This window comes from Phoca vitulina, unplaced genomic scaffold (genome assembly GCF_004348235.1).
Source record: "Phoca vitulina isolate PV1807 unplaced genomic scaffold, GSC_HSeal_1.0 scaffold27, whole genome shotgun sequence".
Classification (NCBI taxonomy): Eukaryota; Metazoa; Chordata; class Mammalia; order Carnivora; family Phocidae; genus Phoca; species Phoca vitulina.
The window spans coordinates 26,950,422-26,969,164 of record NW_022589730.1 but is presented as its reverse complement, the minus strand read 5'-3'; the positions used below and the strand labels follow the sequence as shown (position 1 = coordinate 26,969,164).

The 18,743-nt window shown below is 36.4% G+C and overlaps 1 protein-coding gene across 4 annotated transcripts in view; it reads left to right on the top strand.

The window, feature by feature from the left end:
* The window catches only part of CUNH18orf25 (chromosome unknown C18orf25 homolog), an 84,744-nt gene that overhangs the window by 45,333 nt on the left and 20,668 nt on the right, over positions 1-18,743 (top strand). For 2 of the 4 annotated variants that reach the window (XM_032422583.1, XM_032422584.1), the window contains exon 3: positions 14,503-14,685. The exons of the other annotated variants lie outside the window; for them this stretch is intronic. In XM_032422583.1, the coding sequence (XP_032278474.1) occupies positions 14,503-14,685 (183 nt within the window). The remainder of the gene's footprint in view (positions 1-14,502; positions 14,686-18,743) is intronic. 4 annotated transcript variants of the gene reach the window in all.

The following is an 18,743-nucleotide window of genomic DNA, read 5'->3' as shown; positions in this document are numbered from 1 at the left end:
TTAATAGCTGTACACTGTTCACACATTTGGAAAGTGCTGGACCATGTCGAAACAGGTTTCTTTACTGCAGGACAACTCAGAGCCGTTAATGTGCTCTGTAGAGGGGGAGGATATGATTTGTAGCATATCCTAAACTTAACCACAAAACCTTTTTTTTTTTTTTTAAAGCATACCTTTTAGCACTTGCATAGACCATGGTTTGTAAAAAGCTGACCCAGAGGCATATACATGGATTGTATATATCTTTTATGTAGTTTCCCATAAGGAATATTTTTAAACTTAATTATAAGAGCATTTGATAAGAATCAGTAAGTTGAGAATTAATTGATTTATTATGGGTCAGCTGTGAAAACAGCTTTTAGAATTTCAAAGTCAAAACAGTGAAAATATTCAGGGATACAATGGTTCTCAACCAAGTAAATCACCTGGGGAGCTTAAAACAAAATAAAACAAACCTTCAGTGCCTAGGAGCCCTAGATTTTGATATTTGTTAAACCACTCCAGGTTTTTATGTTCAGCAAAGGTTAAAAACCACTCTTACAGATTAATAATTAGTTGTATAGTAACAGAATACAAGTTGCCAGGCAAATAATATTGAAGCTGTGAAAAATGGTAGTGTGTTATTTAATTTTTCTTGGAATTACTTTTGTTAATTTAAGCGCTTGCTTATCAATGCTTTATATGGCTCTTTTTAGTAATGCTTAAGCCATTTTCCTAATTAAGCATGTCATAATAAAGAATATTTTCTGAATTAATGATGTTTTATCAAATGGCCTCAATGTCTTTAAAGCTGACTTCAGTCGTGCTGGGGGATCTGAAGGAGCGCCCAGGGAAATTCCAGGATTACTTGACAGGGGTGCTGTGTATGATAGGAACTGCATAGGCAGTGCCCTGGAAGAGGCCATGAGCTGTTTTTCCGAGATGCAGAGGCAGACAGAGGAGAAGTTTCACGTGTGGATGGAAAAGCTAACTCACCTTGACACTGGTGAAGAGAACAAGCAGCTATGGAACCCAGGGAACTTAAAATGCAACTAGTTGGCCAAAGAATTTCCCCTCTCACCCAGTCAGGTGCTTACATGCAGATGCCTGATTTCCAAGAACTACCACAGCAGCCCTTTGGTTCTTGTGTGACTTGTCGAAATGTTGACAGTACAGTAGAATTCCCAAAGACTTGTAACAGTTTTCCAGTTAACTTTGCCAAAAATGGGAATATTACAGAACAACCTTTGAATCTGTCACAAAGTCAATTGTGTTTACTATCTGGTTTTTGGCTTGTGTAAGAAGGAATATGGTTTTGCCTATTATAAGTTTCTTTTGATGGTGTTGTAAAAATTATAATAGTAAACAGTTTCTTTTAAAAATTAGATATTTAAAACAGCAGAGTTGGATAAATTTTAGCTTGTGTTTCGTTACATATGGTTGGAACATAGAACCATATTTAGATGATAATAGGAGCGATCCTCATCTTTATGCTTTTTTCATGCCAAAAATATAAATAAGATATAAGATAGGGAATGTTAAGTGAATCCAAATAGGTAAGTGATTAATTCCTTGAGAATCTCTTAGCATTTATTCTCTACAAACACTGTTGACTCCCTTCTGTTTCCAAAGGAGAGAATCATGTAATTAATCCCACTCTGAAGATCATAAATGATGAATGTATACTGCATGAACATTTTTATACCGTTCTAACGTATGTCATTTAATGAATGCATTTGTTGCTAGTCTTTAATGAATTATAACTTTCAATAACATTTGTATGCAGGAAGAATGAATTAACTTTTGAGGAAATGTATACTCTACCTACTATGCAAGATATTGTAGAGAAAGCAGAATAGAACAGAGTTTGAGTATATGCATGAGAATTTTTCATTGCTACATAGATGAATTTTTATCTTGAGCATTAACTTAAAGCTCAGTGCCTGAGGCAGTAACCTGGCAGACATCATTCAGTGAAATTGTCTGGTACCCTGATGTAAAGGGTACTTCTAGAGGAAACAGATGAAGTTGTCACTCTATTAAGCGTGTGTATTGAATGGGTTTTTAAGTTACTAGTGACTAAGTGTATTAGCTAATGTACTACCCATTTAATTTTGTTTTTTATTCCCGGAGAGAAAATAAACGGCCCTTTGGCATGTTAAAGGGCCCATAGAGTATGTCAAAGGGGAGAAAATATCACAGGATTGAAAGTCTTGCAACATGATAGCTGTTTCTGTGTGCGGCCTGGGATTGGGAAATATTGGTATTTTATCTTTTCTGGGTTGGTAAGACTATTGTGAGAAACCGCTGAATTAGGATGAAATTTTTTAGTAGGAATATGTAACTTTGCTAACACTTTTTTTTGTTTAAGATTTTGCTTTATACTGGATTTACTTACAATAAAAATTTATTAGTCTTTCCCTTCAAATTTATAACTTGTAACTTCTCAATATGAAAAAGGTTAATTATTTTAATATTTAATGAAGTTGCAACTTTGGGAAAACTAATTCTCTGTTTTATAAGAGGAAGGATGGGTAGTTTATATAACAGTGAAGATCTTTATTTTAATAATTTATCAGTAACTTTACTCAGAAAATTGTCAGTACATTTTCTATTTAGTTCTTTATCCAAATATTTGCAACTTCTAAATTAACTATAATAGAACAAGTCAGCTTTTTTTCTTTTCTAGTTTTTATTATTTGAAAAATAAACTGTGTGATTTTTTTTTTTTTCTTTTTAGAAACTGATGGATGAGAATTGGGAGTTAACTTTGGGGGAGGCTTGTTAATGTGCTCCGTTCTCTCTGAAGAATGTATGGTAGGAATTGGTGAAAAAGACTAGAAGTCTCTTCTCTATTGTGTAATGACTATCAGATTTCCTGAACTTGATATTTGACAAATAGGGGTAAGGTTTAAACACCAGTGCAACTTGCAATAAATTTCTTAACATCAGTTAAGCTCTTAGTTACATAACGTTAGTATGAATTTTCACCATAAACTATATAGGAGTTTATTATAACTGATGTATTTTTCTTTGAAATGATAGTGCAACATTTGTAAATGACCTCAGCCAGTATTTTTCTTTTTTTTAGATTAAGTTTTATATCAACAGGAAGAACATACTGGTTTGGGATGACTGACTAGATTTTAACTAATCTGTAATCTTTGCTTGAATTTGAGATATTTTCAGGGAAGTTTGTTCTGTCTTCAGTTTCTTACTGGGATCACAGATTTTACTAGACATGGACTGTTAGGCATAAAAAAATGTTAATTTAGGGCTCCTGGGTGGCTCAGTCGTTAAGCATCTGCCTTCAGCTCAGGTCATGATCCCAGGGTCCTGGGATCGAGCCCCGCATCGGGCTCCCTGCTCCATGGGAAGCCTGCTTCTCCCTCTCCCACTCCCCCTGCTTGTGTTCCCTCTCTCGCTGTGTCTTTCTCTGTCAAATAAATAAAATCTTTAAAAAAAAAGTTAATTTAGGGGGGTGCCTAGCTGGCTCTGTTGGTAGAGCATGCAACTTTTGATCTCAGAGTCATGAGTTCAAACCCCACATTGGGCATGGAGCCTACTTAAAAAAATAAAAAAGTTAATTTCAGCATGTTAACGTGACTACTTTTCTATGCATGTATAAACTGCTTTAAGCACTTAGCAGGTTTCTTTTTTGTTTCATGATTTAATATTTGATATATTAAGCATGTACTGTTTTTTATTTTTAAAATAGAAAATATGAATTCATCTTTTAAGAATAACAAATTATTCCTAGTATTGATTGGGTATATTCTAGTTTTTGTTATTAGATAATTGAGCAAAAAGTCTACAGATATATTTTTTGCATTTAAGAGAAAAAATGACAAAATTTCAATGGAATTGAATTACCAAACATAAGTTTTAATAATTGATATTCTAGGTAGGAATGACATTTAGGATATTTGGGAAGGTGTTAAACAATAATTTTGGGAAGTCTTTCTGCATAATTTTGGATAAAGAGGTGAAAAGAGGTTTTGGTAGAAAGAAAAGGACCACCAAAATATATTGATTTCATTCATAGAATATATTCCAACATATTAAAATTTATTCTAAAGTAAAATTGGACACTTTGTGGTTTGGAGTGTTTAACCTTAAGAATAATTTTGTAGCAGAAACATACATGCAAATTTTATCCTGATTTTCAGTTTCTCACAGTGCCTTGAAAATGTGTTGCTGTCTTAGGGAATATTGTTTTGAAAAACAGTAAGTTTTTATATGAGTTGTGCTTTAAAATGATTACACCTTGTCCAGATTGTACAATTTAAAAATTCCTCTTTCAAAAAAGTTTGTCTTTATATTATGTATATTTAAAGAAGTATCAAGTATTGAAGTAGTTTTAATACTTATTTTTATATGACTGCTGTTGTGGATTAGTGAATTCTCCTTTAGTGAGGCAAAGTCTGTATCCTTGAGATTATACCCCCTCATCCGTGGGGATTAGGTTCCAAGACCCACGTGGATGGCTGAAACCACGGACAGTACCGAACTTTACATATACTGTTTTTTCCTATACAAACATACCTGTGGTAAAGTTTAATTTATAAACTAGGCACAGTAAGAGATTAACAACAATAATGAAATAGAACAGTTACAACAATATATTGTAATAAAAGTTATGTGATTGTAGTCTCAAAATCTCTCATAGTACTCACCCTTCTTGTGATGATGTGAGGTGATAAAATGAGTACGTGATGAGAGGAAGTGAGGTGAATGACACAGGCGCTGTGACATAGTGTTAGACTACTGTTGACCTTCTGACCATTTGTCAGAAGGAGGATCATCTGCTTCCGGACTGCTGTTGACTGATGTAACTGAGACCATGGAAGTGAAACCACGGCTAAAGGGGACTGTTGTACTTAAAAGGACTACAGCTAAGAAGTGGGAATGACTTTTGGATCATGTGTGGCGTTTTAATGTAGGTATTGTTTTAGAAGTGCCTAGTGGTCTTCCCTAATTTCTCTTGAATTCCCTTAATTTCCCTAGAATTTTACAAAGGGTAAAAAATGTATCCTATTTGGACCTTTTTGTAGTATATAAAGGGCTAATGCTGGGAAGAAACTTCTTTCAACCTAAAACATTAATCTAGACATGGTTGAAATGCCTTTTATTTAAGAATAAAGTCCCATATTTGAGCATGTCATTTCTCTAATATGTACATATGGAATTAGGTGATGATTTTTAAAAAGGGGCATTATCCCCTCACTAAAGGTAGATGTGCTTTCAGGTACTCTGTCAACAGACTACTTCCTGCCTAAGTTGTACTAACTCAGTGTTCTAAAACATTAGATTTTTAATCATTTTAAGAGCATTTAACCGGCAGATTAGAACGATCTGGTTATTCGAGCCACTTGTTAGATAATAACTCTCTTAACTGTATTGATGTGTATTTTGTGCACATTATTAAAAATGAGTGAAATAAAAGCCCAAATAAAATTTTAATTTAGAACACAACACAGTGAAATTAAAATCTTAAGATTTAATGTTTTGCATGAAGTGTTATTTTAACTTAGAAGTAAAGGATTCTGTCATTTTGGGGCTCCGAAAGAAAAAGCCTGTTTTCTTGTTACCAAGTAAGAGGAATGAGCCTCATCTCAAGGATGTGTGTGTCTGCGCGTGCGTGCGTACACATGTGCCCATTCAGAATTCTGAAATAATTTCTGTATTTTTATTAACGTTTTATTTGACAAGTTGTTGGACACAGATAACTATGTAATAGTCTTACAGGGACTTTAATGGATTCACATCATTAACATCCATTCATTGCTTCCTACATGTATGTAAGAAAAAGAGTTGCCCACATATAAGCCTAGTTAGCGTGATTAAAATGGGAGAAAATTACTTCATGGATTTTCTTTTTTTGTCGAGTAAAGGTTTTTGACCTCTTGTTTATTTCACTAGCAGACTGAGTAAAAAAAATAATTTTGCTTCATTGCTTTTGTCATTCTCTATTGTTACAGATTTAACAGCAGAGATCCAGATCTCTGGGTCTAGGTATATCTCAATTTACCTAAGATTTATTACTTAAAATTTGTATGCAAGTCAGAATATTAGAAGTGAAATAATTTTAAATGTATTAAATCTGCTTGTTAATAAAAGAAATGCTGTAGTGAATCTTTTTGTTGAGCAAATAAAACACCCAAGTTGATATTACTGATAATTTTCATTTTTAATGTATAGCTGAATTTGCCTAATGGTACAGCTACATGGAAGTCATAGGAAAGATGGCAAATAGGTTTCTTGCTGTCATTTGTTTAGAATAACAGATGATAGGCAAGCTGTTTTAAAGATGGTGACCTTTTAAAGTAATTGTACCTGTAACGTTTTGTTTAATTTTTATTGATTTCCCTCTCTCCTGTTTGAATTATTTAAATGATACAGTGATGGCGACAATGAAAAAGATTTTGTGGAATGTCACATATTAGAAAATACAGCATCAAAACCATTTCAGCAAATTTATTAAACTTGAAATTTTTTTACTGTTCAGTAAAAATTGTTCTTGAAAAATTCATCTCAAAATCCTTTCTAAAAATGGCATGTGTCCATAATCACTGTACAGTAAGAAACTTGTCTTCTTAATTTGACTAGAACAAATTATACACAACATGAATAACTTCTGAGTTTCTATACTTCTCATTTTTTTCTTGATTTTTGTTTTTAATTTCTCTGACTTTTAGGAAAGTTAGTGGGGATCGAAAACAAACTACTAGTTTACTAGCATTGAATAGATCTTACCTTATATTAAATTTACCACAACATAAAATAGAAGACATCCTAAAAAGTGAAGGAATAATAATCTATAAGGAAGTATATTTTTTGGTAATGAAATCTTACAACTTTAAGATTTGGGGAGAATGTTATCAAATAACTGATCTTATTTTATTGCATTTTCTTTATATCTTTTACCTAACTGCATTTGAAGTGTAATAACTAATCTAGATAAATAAAAGTTTTAAAAAAGAAATGTTTCTTGTTACTCTCTTGAGGACAGCATTGGTTATATTAGTGATTCTCTACCAGTTAATTCACATTAGGTGTTTGGGATTCAAGAAGCTTGCTTTTCCATAATGAAATGATGGTATTAGTTTGTAGTTAGAATAATTAATAATAGGTTTTACATGATTTTTTTTTTTGAAGATTTTATTTATTTATTTGACAGAGACACAGCGAGAGAGGGAACCCAAGCAGAGGGAGTGGGAGAGGGAGAAGCAGGCTTCCCATGGAGCAGGGAGCCCAGTGTGGGACTCAGTCTCAGGACCCTGGGATCATGACTTGAGCCAAAGGCAGATGCTTAACGACTGAGCCACCCAGGCGCCCCTATATGATGTTTTTGAGATAATTTTCAGGTTTTTTGTAATTGGTGTATTGAGAAAGGTAATAACAAATACCAATGTTAATACAAAAGTTGAGATTCTTTTCCTTTATATGTCCTAGTAAGTTATCCTCTTAAAAATTGAGGAATATTTGGAAAATAGCAGAATTTAGACTACAAGGAGTAGTCAGAAAGGAATGGAGGTATCTTTAGGAGGGAGCATAGGCATGGAGATGTGGCTAAAATCATACCTAATTTTAATGTCCTTCCTGTACGTAGTACAGCTATTTTAGTTCTCTATAGATTTGAATACTAAAGCAGTAGGTTGTGAGTTTGTTTCTGAAAAAGGAAGAAAAATTGAAAGATGGTGACCTCTTCAGGTGCCCTGTTTTCTGTATTTTTAGGGTTTTTTTGAACATCCAGATACATATTACCCAAGTTACCTCATGAATAACCTCCCAATTTTCCCAGCTTTATAGTTAGTGATGAAATGTTAAAATTAAATTTTCTTTCTTGTGATCAACTTTCTAACAACTCTGATAATCTTAAATATTTGCTTTTACCTCTTTGATCCTTTCAAAATTAACTCTTAATCAGTATCATAGGTAACTTTTCTGGGTGGACAAAATGACCTGTCGTTTACCAGTATGATATAAGGATAGATGTAATGCTTAAAACTTTATTCCCACCTTGCAAACTTTATAATCTCAAAAATTTGAATAATTGAGATGAGTATAATAGAAAAAGTACAAAATAGACATTGATTCAGTTTTATTTTGAAAATGACTTAATGCCAGGTGCCTGGCTGGCTCCGTTGGTGGAACATGCTACTCTTGATCTTGGGGTTGTGAGTTCGAGCCCCACTTTGGGTGTAGAGATTACTTAAAAAAACAAGTACAAATTTAATTAAAAAATAGAAATGACTTACTGCCTAAACATAAATTTTCAGTGCATATTGCGCATTTCATTTCCATTTAGCCCTGTTTTCTCAGACATTTTTCTTTTCACCGAAATAGCTTTTGATATTATTCTGCAGAAAATATACGCACACAGTTTTTGGTATTTAAAGCTGTTTTTCTAGAGATGGCACTTTCCTATATAGGTTTTTGTTTTCTTCTGGTAGATGTAATTATTCGTCTTTTCCAAGAGCTGCTTTGAAAACGACTGCTTTCTGTTTCTTCAAATTGTTCTGTGTGTGTGTATATATACATACACACACTTTGATAGTAATAAAAATATAGCATAAGTATTCTCAAGTATTTTTTCTCATTTGCAAATATAAATTTTCACTTTGGTAAGTATTTTGGTAGGTAATAAAAAAGGCTTTTTTCTTGAGTAGGTTCCGCTAACATGCAAATTTCCTTCTTGAGGTTTGCCCTTTCCCTCAATTCCTCATATGCACACCCTTATTCCCCCACACCTCATTCTCTCACCTGGCCACTACACGCACATACTCTCCCTTCTTAGACCCCTTGGGTAGGTAATTTCTAAGAACCCTTCTTTCAGGTGTAACTGTTTTGAATCTATCTGGTTTGAGGTCACGTGTGATTTCCATCACTGTCTTGATGTTGTAGGTAATGGCACTGGGCCTAGGCCCTCTAATGACTGTGGCAGTAGAGCTTGTATGGGATCATTTGGCAGTAACAAGATAGATTTTTCCTCTCCTCATGAGGGGTTCAGGAGATTGGCTGTAATAGGGACAACAGAAGGAATTTCCTCTGGGCTTTACTGTATATTACTATAGTCATAGAAATGGGAGTTGAAGGGGCAAAGCATCTGTTGGGCCATTGCCCCACCTTTCCTTGGGCCTAAGACTTAACCAATAGAGAAAGAGAAGTGGCATTTTTAGGATGTCTGGGATACAAGAGGAGTTCCTGTCTCCTAGATCTAATCAGACTTCATACTGGGAGACTGACAACCCTTGTTTTTTTTTTTAAAGATTTTATTTATTTATTTGAGAGAGAGAATGAGATAGAGAGAGCATGAGACGGGGGAGGGTCAGAGGGAGAAGCAGACTCCCTGCTGAGCAGGGAGCCCGATGCGGGACTCGATCCTGGGACTCCAGGATCATGACCTGAGCCGAAGGCAGTCGCTTAACCAACTGAGCCACCCAGGCGCCCTGACAACCCTTGTTTTAGTGGGAGGGCTCTATAGGCAAGGATGGTGCAAAATAGGAAACAATCCAAAAATGTTCTCTATTTGTCTTTGAAACACTTTCATATGAATACACCCAAACTGATATGACACTTAAGACAAAAATAAAAGTACAAAAGCCCCATTTGTGGTGATCTCAGTAATCCTAGCAGAGCATTTACTTCACAAGTTGGGTTAATCTTATGACCAGTATGAGGCACCAATCCAGACAGTGATGTTTTCTCAAAGCTGCTTGGTTGCAGGCTCTGTAGGGCAGAATTTGCATGTAAAGAAAAGCAGCCAAATAATAAAGTAGGGCAGGTGCTAATTATAATGGAAGGATGGGGCAGTGGACCAGTATTGTGCTGTTAGGTCATCTTTAACTCTTGCCATAACCTTGTGAAGAAACAGTCTTACAGCTAAGTAGTAGTAGGCAGGACTTTTAACCTATTATGTTTGCTGCCAAAGATCTATGTGTTTCCTGTGCTGCTGTCAGTTGCCTGTATATTCCCAGTTCCCTCAACACTGAACAACTGTAATATAATTGATTCTGCTTCCACCTAAGTAGGACTTAAATCTTTCATCTGTAAAACAAGAATGGTAAATTATGTATTACCTTACATAATTTTAAAATTCTGTGCTTTTGGTTATCAAATTTGAAAAGGGGTTTGTCAGGGATAAACATAGTAAAGGATGTTGGTTTTGTTTTGCCTCTTTATTTTTGATTCACATTCTTTCAATGAGGTTTAAAAGCGTATTTTTTAAAAAGAACATATTTGATTGAGAAAACGAATTCATAAAATTAAACACACGATGACAACAGTACAGAAGGTTTAAGGTCCATAAAAGTGTAAACTTCACTATATCAGGAATGTATGATGACACAGACACATCTGTATTTTCTTATTTGCAAAGTTAAAACAGTGTTTATAGGCTAGGAGGTCAGTGAGAGGGTCCAAACCTATTTCTAGCATAAAATGGACTAATTGATGTTCTTAAGGCAGTGGATTGCTTGACTTTTAATTTTTCTTGCCTTATAATCATAACGACCAGTAAAAATTTCAAGATATTTCAATCAGGAGGAGAAACAGCACTTTGATTAACCACAGACCAAATAGTTATTAGCTAATTGTGTTAAATATACCTTTTTGAGATATGCTTTTAATGATTATAGAAGAACTAGTAAGTTCATTATTATAAATTTGTGTTTTAAGATTGTGACAGACTTCAAAGTTAGCAGATGGGAGATTGTGCAGTTTGGCTAATCCATAAATATTGTAACATGGAATGTGCTTACATTAATGATTAAATTTTAAATTGGAAATGTTTCCATGTATAACTACTTAAAGGAACTATTTTGGTGTTTTTGAAAGTGAAAATCTTAGTAGCATTGCATTTGTTTTAGCAGCGTAGAGGAATTAAGTTGGGAGGGAGGACAGTATCTCCATCTTTATTCCATCCTGTAATGAATTGTTAGAGTCAAATTGGAAGCATAGTTGTTGCTTCTGTTATTAATGTGTTGAATTTTCCTAGCTCCTCCTCAGTGGCTTTTTCCCCCCTTTCTTTTATTTATTTTATTTTATTTTATTTATTTATTTGACAGAGACACCGCGAGAAAGGGAACACAAGCAGGAGGAGTGGGACTGGGAGAAGCAGGTCTCCTGCTGAGTAGGGAGCCCGATGCAGGGCTCGATCCCAGGAGCCCAGGAGCCCAGGATTATGACCCGAGCCGAAGGCAGATGCCCAACGACTGAGCCACCCAGGCGCCCCCCCCCCCTTTCTTTTAAAAGGCAGATAAAATTACTACAGGATCTTACCTGTCTCTTAATTCTGCTATGTAGCAAGAATCACTTTTAAAAGAATATCACAAATTATCACCATCAGTTAGCTAATACTTAGTGGTTAAAGTCCATGCCCTGATGATGAGTGCTTTAAACATACCTTATTTAATCTTGGTTTGCTAATGATAAGTGTAAGATGACCTTAGAACACAAGATTCTTTTTTTTTTTTTTAAAGATTTTATTCATTTATTTGACAGAGAGACAACAAGTAGGCAGAGAGGCAGGCAGAGGGAGAGGGAGAAGCAGGCTCCCTGCCCAGCGGGATGTGGGGCTCGATCCCAGGACCCCGGGATCATGACCTGAGCTGAAGGCAGCGGCTTAACCGACTGAGCCACCCAGGCGCTCAAGAACACAAGATTATTATTATTATTATTATTTTTTAAAGATTTTATTTATTTATTTGACGTAGAGAGCGAGAGAGGGAACACAAGCAGGGGGAGTGGGAGAAGGAGAAGCAGGCTTCCCGCGGAGCAGGGAGCCCGATGCGGGGCTCGATCCCAGGACCCTGGGTCAGACCTGAGCCGAAGGCAGACGCTTAACGACTGAGCCACCCAGGCGCCCCAAGAACACAAGATTCTTTTTTTTTTTTAAAGATTTTATTTATTTATTTGAGAGAGAGAGAGCATGAGAGGGAGGAGGGTCAGAGGGAGAAGCAGACTCCCTGCCGAGCAGGGAGCCCGATGCGGGACTCGATCCCGGGACTCCAGGATCATGACCTGAGCCGAAGGCAGTCGCTTAACCAACTGAGCCACCCAGGCGCCCCCAAGAACACAAGATTCTTAATTGTGGTTTCTTGTTGGAAGAAAGATAAAAAGGCAGCCATTCCTTTATTTTATTTTATTTTTTTTTAAAGATTTTTATTTATTTATTTGACAGAGAGACAGCGAGAGAGGGAACACAAGCAAGGGGAGTGGGAGAGGGAGAAGCAGGCTTCCCTCGGAGCGGGGAGCCCGATATGGGGCTCGATCCCAGGACCCTGGGATCATGACCTGAGCCGAAGGCAGACGCTTAACGACTGAGCCACCCAGGCGCCCCAGCCATTCCTTTATTAAAGTTTGAATAGTATTGTCATTGTTTTGGATACACTGGAACTGAGAAATGACACTGATGATAATTTAACTTTTAAGTGTAATTAAAATATGAAAATATTACTGTCTTTGTTTATGATGAATACTAAATTTAAGCTAAGCTATAAGGTATGCTGTTTGGAAATAATGGAAGATACAAGAATGAAGCCAGATAACAAGTTTATGCTTGTATTTCCTACTGATGAAGACTTTCAGACAAGTTATTGCCATGGGTAGGTGATGTTAACTCTGCATGTACATATACAACTATACTCTTTGCATGACTCTACATGTAGGAGTGGTACAATTTTGACTTGACTGTTGACCTGATGCCTCAATTTGGTGGTTGGGGCGGGGGGATGTGTGAGCAAGAGGTTGTGAATGGTACTGGTGGTATAAATTTTAAAATAAATCACTAATTTATTGTAAAAGCAACACTTAACTAAAGCCCTTTTAAAAATAGAACATTTGGTCAAATAGTCAATATTGTACTTGACCCTCACTCATATCTTCTGCACCCAAGTATTTGGACATCACACAGTATCTTGATTCCATAATAATCATTTTGAACTCTGACGAGAACTCCATAAATGATAGAGCTTTCTTTTCCTTTTTAGAAAAGAAAAATATCAAACATGAACCAATTTTTTGCTATTTGAGCTAAAATCCATTACCAACTGGTACTGAGGCCACACTATTGAATTTTATGAACTTGATTTACCCTTTTGGGAGAATTGGAAATTATTTTTAAGTAGTCAACTGAAATTGTCATGATCGTCAGAATTTCATATTGTGACATGTCTGTTCTTTATACAGTGGCTCTTAACAACTCATTTGCTTTTATTTGGTCATTTTTATTTTAAAAATGTTGCTACATAAACCTGTGATTTGAGAACTTTGCTTTAAGGGATAAATACCCCAAATGTGTTCCATCTTTTGTTCAGTGACAATGTACACAATGGATGTTTGTATTAAAACTAATCCTTCATTGTGTTCTATTTTAATGATTCATTGGCATATGTATTCATAGTCAAGAGTTTCATAAAATAGGCGTGTTTAATGTTAAACAGTCTTGATCTTAAAAAATCTTTATGGAAATACATAATTTGCCTGCACTTCATAAATAGCTGTTGGGGGAGAAACTGCATTCTTTTATTTCTGCTTTATTCTAAAATGGAGATAGTAGTAAGGGATGTGTTTTATAATTGAATGAAAACTGTATTTTTGCTTTTTGCTGTTGCATTAGAAAAAGGGTAGCATTAGCATTTTAAAGCATGTATCTGTTCTACAAGCATGAATATTGAGTTATTTTAGCATGAATCACTGCAGTTTAATTACTCTGGAGCTCTGCTGCCTTTTTCAGTTAGTTAGGGTGATTTGGAGGTAGAAGGGATCTCTTATTTTCCAGTAAGGACTTCAATGTCTTCCTCTAAAATAACCCATAAGGTTGCATATCGTTGCCTTGGAGCGTGAGCTGGTTGTTTTTCTCAGGGAAAAGAAAATTTCTCCCTAACAAGACATCCAAAGCAAAATCCTGAAGGTGGATTTTGTGAGTATTTTCTTTTTTGTAGAATGTTGTAAAATATATAACATCCCTGATATTTGTAAAGGGCTTTACTGGACATAGTCAAGTAGAACTCTTAGTGTTAGCCTTAGTTCTTTAGAATAGGAAAATACGTATTTGATTTTCTTCTCTGAATCTATTAGTGACTTTTTAAGTATTAGCTATTAAGAGAAAGAACTAGACTCATTCTCTTAAAAACTATAAAATGAGTTTTAATAGTTTGCCTCAGTTTTTTTCCTTTAAAAAATCAGTTTTACTCTGTGGAGTCTTCCCCTTTTTCATAATCTTTTGCTCTTTAGAAATATGGCAAGAACTCAATGTAACTTTGTTCAGTATACTGTTGTCCTCCATTCTTCATAATTATGCTCCTTTTCTACTTTTCAAATGTGTCCCTCATCTTTATAAGCTTGGGTTATCTTTTCCACTTTCACATCATGTACAAAATATTAGGTGTATAAAGTGCAGCTTTTCTGACCAGATAGAATAATAAGATAAAGGCAACTGGCATTTGGAGGGCTCTTAGTTACAGAAGTATTTTTCACCCCAGAAGTTAGATACAAGTATACATTTTCTTTCCTCCCTAGATGGACCTCCAGTTGTAGCTTATTATGATATGTCTGACACCAGCTCTGACCCAGAAGTGGTAAATGTGGACAATTTATTGGCGGCTGCAGTAGTTCAAGAGCACAGTAATTCTGTAGGAGGCCAGGACACAGGAGCTACCTGGAGGACCAGCGGGCTTCTAGAGGAGCTGAATGCGGAGGCAGGTTGGTCTCCCTCCCCTCCCCCCTCTCATGGTGTACTGTGCATGTGTCCCAGCGGCTGTTTTCCTTGTAGTGACCCTGCCAATGAGAGCAGGCCAACTAGACATCTGGCATTAGATGATTGTGACTATCCAGGGTGCCATTTGTAACTGAAAAGGAGATGTGGGTAGCATGTCGTTCATCTTTCCTAATGTGAAGGAAGCAAAAATGAGAAATAATGGTAGGCATAGGTAGATTCCAGTAGACCTATTTCTTGGGTTAAAAATACTTCACATACGTTAAAAACCATCCAGATGGCCTTAATACTCCTCCCCGCTCCTCTTCTCCAGGGGCTTCCCTCACTTAATCTGTACTGCGACCTTACCTTGCAGTGTGGGGAGGGAGCTTATTAAACTGGCCCCTGGGGGCTGCTCCTGTGCGGGGCTGCACTGTTTCTTCTGCTTCTCTGTGTGCCTGTCCCTGTCAGTTCCTCTACGGTAGCTCTCAGGTTGTCTCTTCCAACCCTTTTCATTCAGTTTCTGCTTCTGGTATCTCAGGAAAATCTCTCCCTGTCTTGCATAATTTATCTGGGCTCTGTGATGATTCTGAAGAGTGATATTTATTCACTAAAAAAAAAAAAACATTGCATTGCTTTTGAAAACATTGCCCAGTGCCTCCAAGTCTCCTTAATTGTGTTCCTCAACACTTTTTCAACATTCTTTCTCATTTAAACCTTTTTCTTAAAGCACTAGTACTTAAGTTTGAAAAGAGGGGGAGGGAATTGAGAGACTGCTTTTAGTGTGTATTTTCCTACTTTAGTGTTACAGAAGGATTATAGCTTCCTAGTTAAATTATAAATTGCATTGGCTTTTATGAGCTACTCTTATAATTTAATCACTACCTAAAATATTATGTTTATGGGTTTTACAAAAATAATAATAGGTTTAGAACATATATATATATATATATTGAAATTGCTAGGAAATAAAAAAGGAGACAGCGCTCCACAGATCATTGCCCTTAATTCTTCCTTCCATAATCTGATTGGAACAAAATAAAAATCTCTTATTTGTTGAGTTTCTGCTTAATTTATTGTAGATAATTTTGGAACAGGACCTGACTTTAGCTTTAAATATGTTTTGACTGCTAACTGCCTGTTTGACCTTGGACAAAGTGTCCTCTGGACTTCAATTTTTGTATGTATAAATACTTGCTTTGCCCAGCAAGGATCTTTTAAGGATTTATTAATATGTATAAGTACTTTAAAAAATTAAGCAGTAATATTTTATATTAAAGGAGAGTAGTTTGACCACATTTTGTGCAATATGTATTTCTAAGTTATATGACTTGTTCTATACACTGGATAGTTTATCTTCATTTTTCTTCTGTTGACCAGTGATCCATTCTACTTCACTTTTATTTCCCTGTTTCTTAGTCTTGCTGTTAAATGTAGATCACTGTATAGTAAAGTCTTGGGGAAAACATGAATGATTACTTTTTGTTTTGCTTTTCATGTAGAGAATTTTCATATTAGTTTGAGCCATATGGAATTGTTAATATTTGACTTTTTGACCTATAACAAACCCAGCAGTTTCAGACAATTCAGCCTAATAGTGCAAAGATGTGGGCTTTAAAGTATCCTTAAAGTTACCAGTATCAGGGATAGCATCACATTTTTTTTTTTTTTTTTAGATTTTATTTATTTGACAGAGAGAGACACAGTGAGAGAGGGAACACAAGCAGGGGGAGTGGGAGAGGGAGAAGCAGGCTTCCCACGGAGCAGGGAGCCCGATGCGGGGCTCGATCCCAGGGCCTGGGATCATGACCTGAGCCGAAGGCAGACACTTAACAACTGAGCCACCCAGGCGCCCCAATAGCATCACATTTTAAGATTCAAGTAATTGTTAGCTTGATTGTTTAAAACATCACTAGCCTTTGTGTACTTGATTCTATTTTTGATTGTTTTTTTTTGAATTTCAGTCACAGATTTTTAAAGAATATATCACTCAGATACCTTCTTAAGAACCACCATTCTTAAGAAATGAAACATTACAAAAATATGTAAGGGAAACACCCACAGCTTCAACTCTGTTCCCTTTCCTTTTCCCTCTCCATTCCAAAGCTGTCTTGAATTTGGTATATTTGATGTTTGGTATTCCGTGTGTTTCTTTATATTTTTACTGCATTTATTATGTATCTGTAAACAAGCATTTTTTTTTTTTTTTAAAGATTTTATTTATTTGAGAGAGAGAGAATGAGAGAGAGCACATAAGAGGGGGGAGGGTCAGAGAGAGAAGCAGACTCCCTGCCGAGCAGGGAGCCCGATGCGGGACTCGATCCAGGGACTCCAGGATCATGACCTGAGCCGAAGGCAGTCGCTTAACCAACTGAGCCACCCAGGCGCCCCAACAAGCATGTTTTAATACTAATTGATATTATATTGAACGTAATGATTTGTAACTTGCTTTTTTCAACATTTTGTGTTTTGTTCTTGTTGATAAGTATAGCTCTAGTTCATTCATTTTTCACTGCTGTTTAGTATTCACTGTATGAATATATCATAGTTGACCTACCCATTCTCTTTATTGGACATTTAGGATGCTATTTCAAATGATGCTACCATTAACATTTCTTGTACATGTCTCTTGGTACACGTATGTGATTAGTTTATTTAAGATATAATATATAGAGAACATACGCATGTATTGGGCCACACATATTGTGTGTAGATTTTTGTATATCATCACTGTTCAACAGATCCTCATCACATTTTCTTATGAAGCCATATATTGGCTCAAAGTCTTTTTTTCTAAATCTGACAATGCAGGTATGTGAGTGATAAAACTTAATAATACACTCTGGTCTTGATATAATTATCTTAGTGGGAACCCATCTCGCAAATTTTGAATATACTTACAGTGCCACAACAAAATGTTAACAGAATGCATGCTTGCTTGCCAGTTTATAGTTTTGAGATTTGAACTCTAGCATCAATGAGATGGTCATTCTTATGGTTTGAATTTAAGATAAATTTTTTTTTTTAACATTGTATTTATTTCAGAGGGAGAGAAAGACAGGGAGGGAGGGAGGGAAGGAAAGAGAGAATGAGTGGGGGAAGCGGCAGAGGGAGAGGGAGAAGCTGGCTCCCCACTGAGCAGGGAGTCTGATGCATTTGGATCAGGACCTGAAAGGCAGACGTTTAACTGACTGAGCCACCCAAGTGCCCCCCCCTTTATTTAGATTTTTATTTATTTATTTATTTGACAGGGAGACACAGCGAGAGAGGGAACACAAGCAGGGGGAGTGGGAGAGGGAAAAGCAGGCTTCCCGCGGAGCAGGGAGCCCGATGCCAGGCTTGATCCCAGGACCCTGGGATCATGACCTGAGTCAAAGGCAGACGCTTAACTGAGCCACCCAAGCGCCCTAGGTGATGTTTGTGTATGGAAAAGAGTTTTTACTCTTCAGTTTTAGTTTTTTTTTTTTTTTTAAAGATTTTATTTATTTATTTGACGCAGAGGGAGAGAGCGAGAGCAGGAACACAAGCAGGGGGAGTGGGAGGGGGCTCGATCCCAGGACTCTGGGATCATGACCTGAGCTGAAGGCAGACGCTTAACGACTGAGCCACCCACGTGCCCCTCTTCAGTTTTAGTTTTTTTTTTTTTTTTTAATTTATTTATTTGACAGAGAGATAGCACAAGTAGGCAGAGCGGCAGGCAGAGGGAGAGGGAGAAGAAGGCTCTCTGCTGAGCAGGGAGCCCGATGCGGGGCTCGATCCCAGGACTCTGGGATCATGACCTGAGCCGAAGGCAGCCGCTTAACCGACTGAGCCACCCAGGCACCCCTCTTCAGTTTTAGTTTTAACCAAGGAAAAGAATTGAAATCAGAAAGCCACTGGTCAACAAAAGACCTAAACTTTCCATTTCAGCTGTTGTCATGTGTTTCCTTCTCCTTTCCTGATGCTAGAATTGAACAGTGTAGTGTAGGTAGCAGCCTGCTGCCAACAAACATCCTGGTTTGAACCAGCAGCCACTTACATACTGTTTGAACTCAGGTAAATTACATAAAGCCTCAGTTTTTCTTCT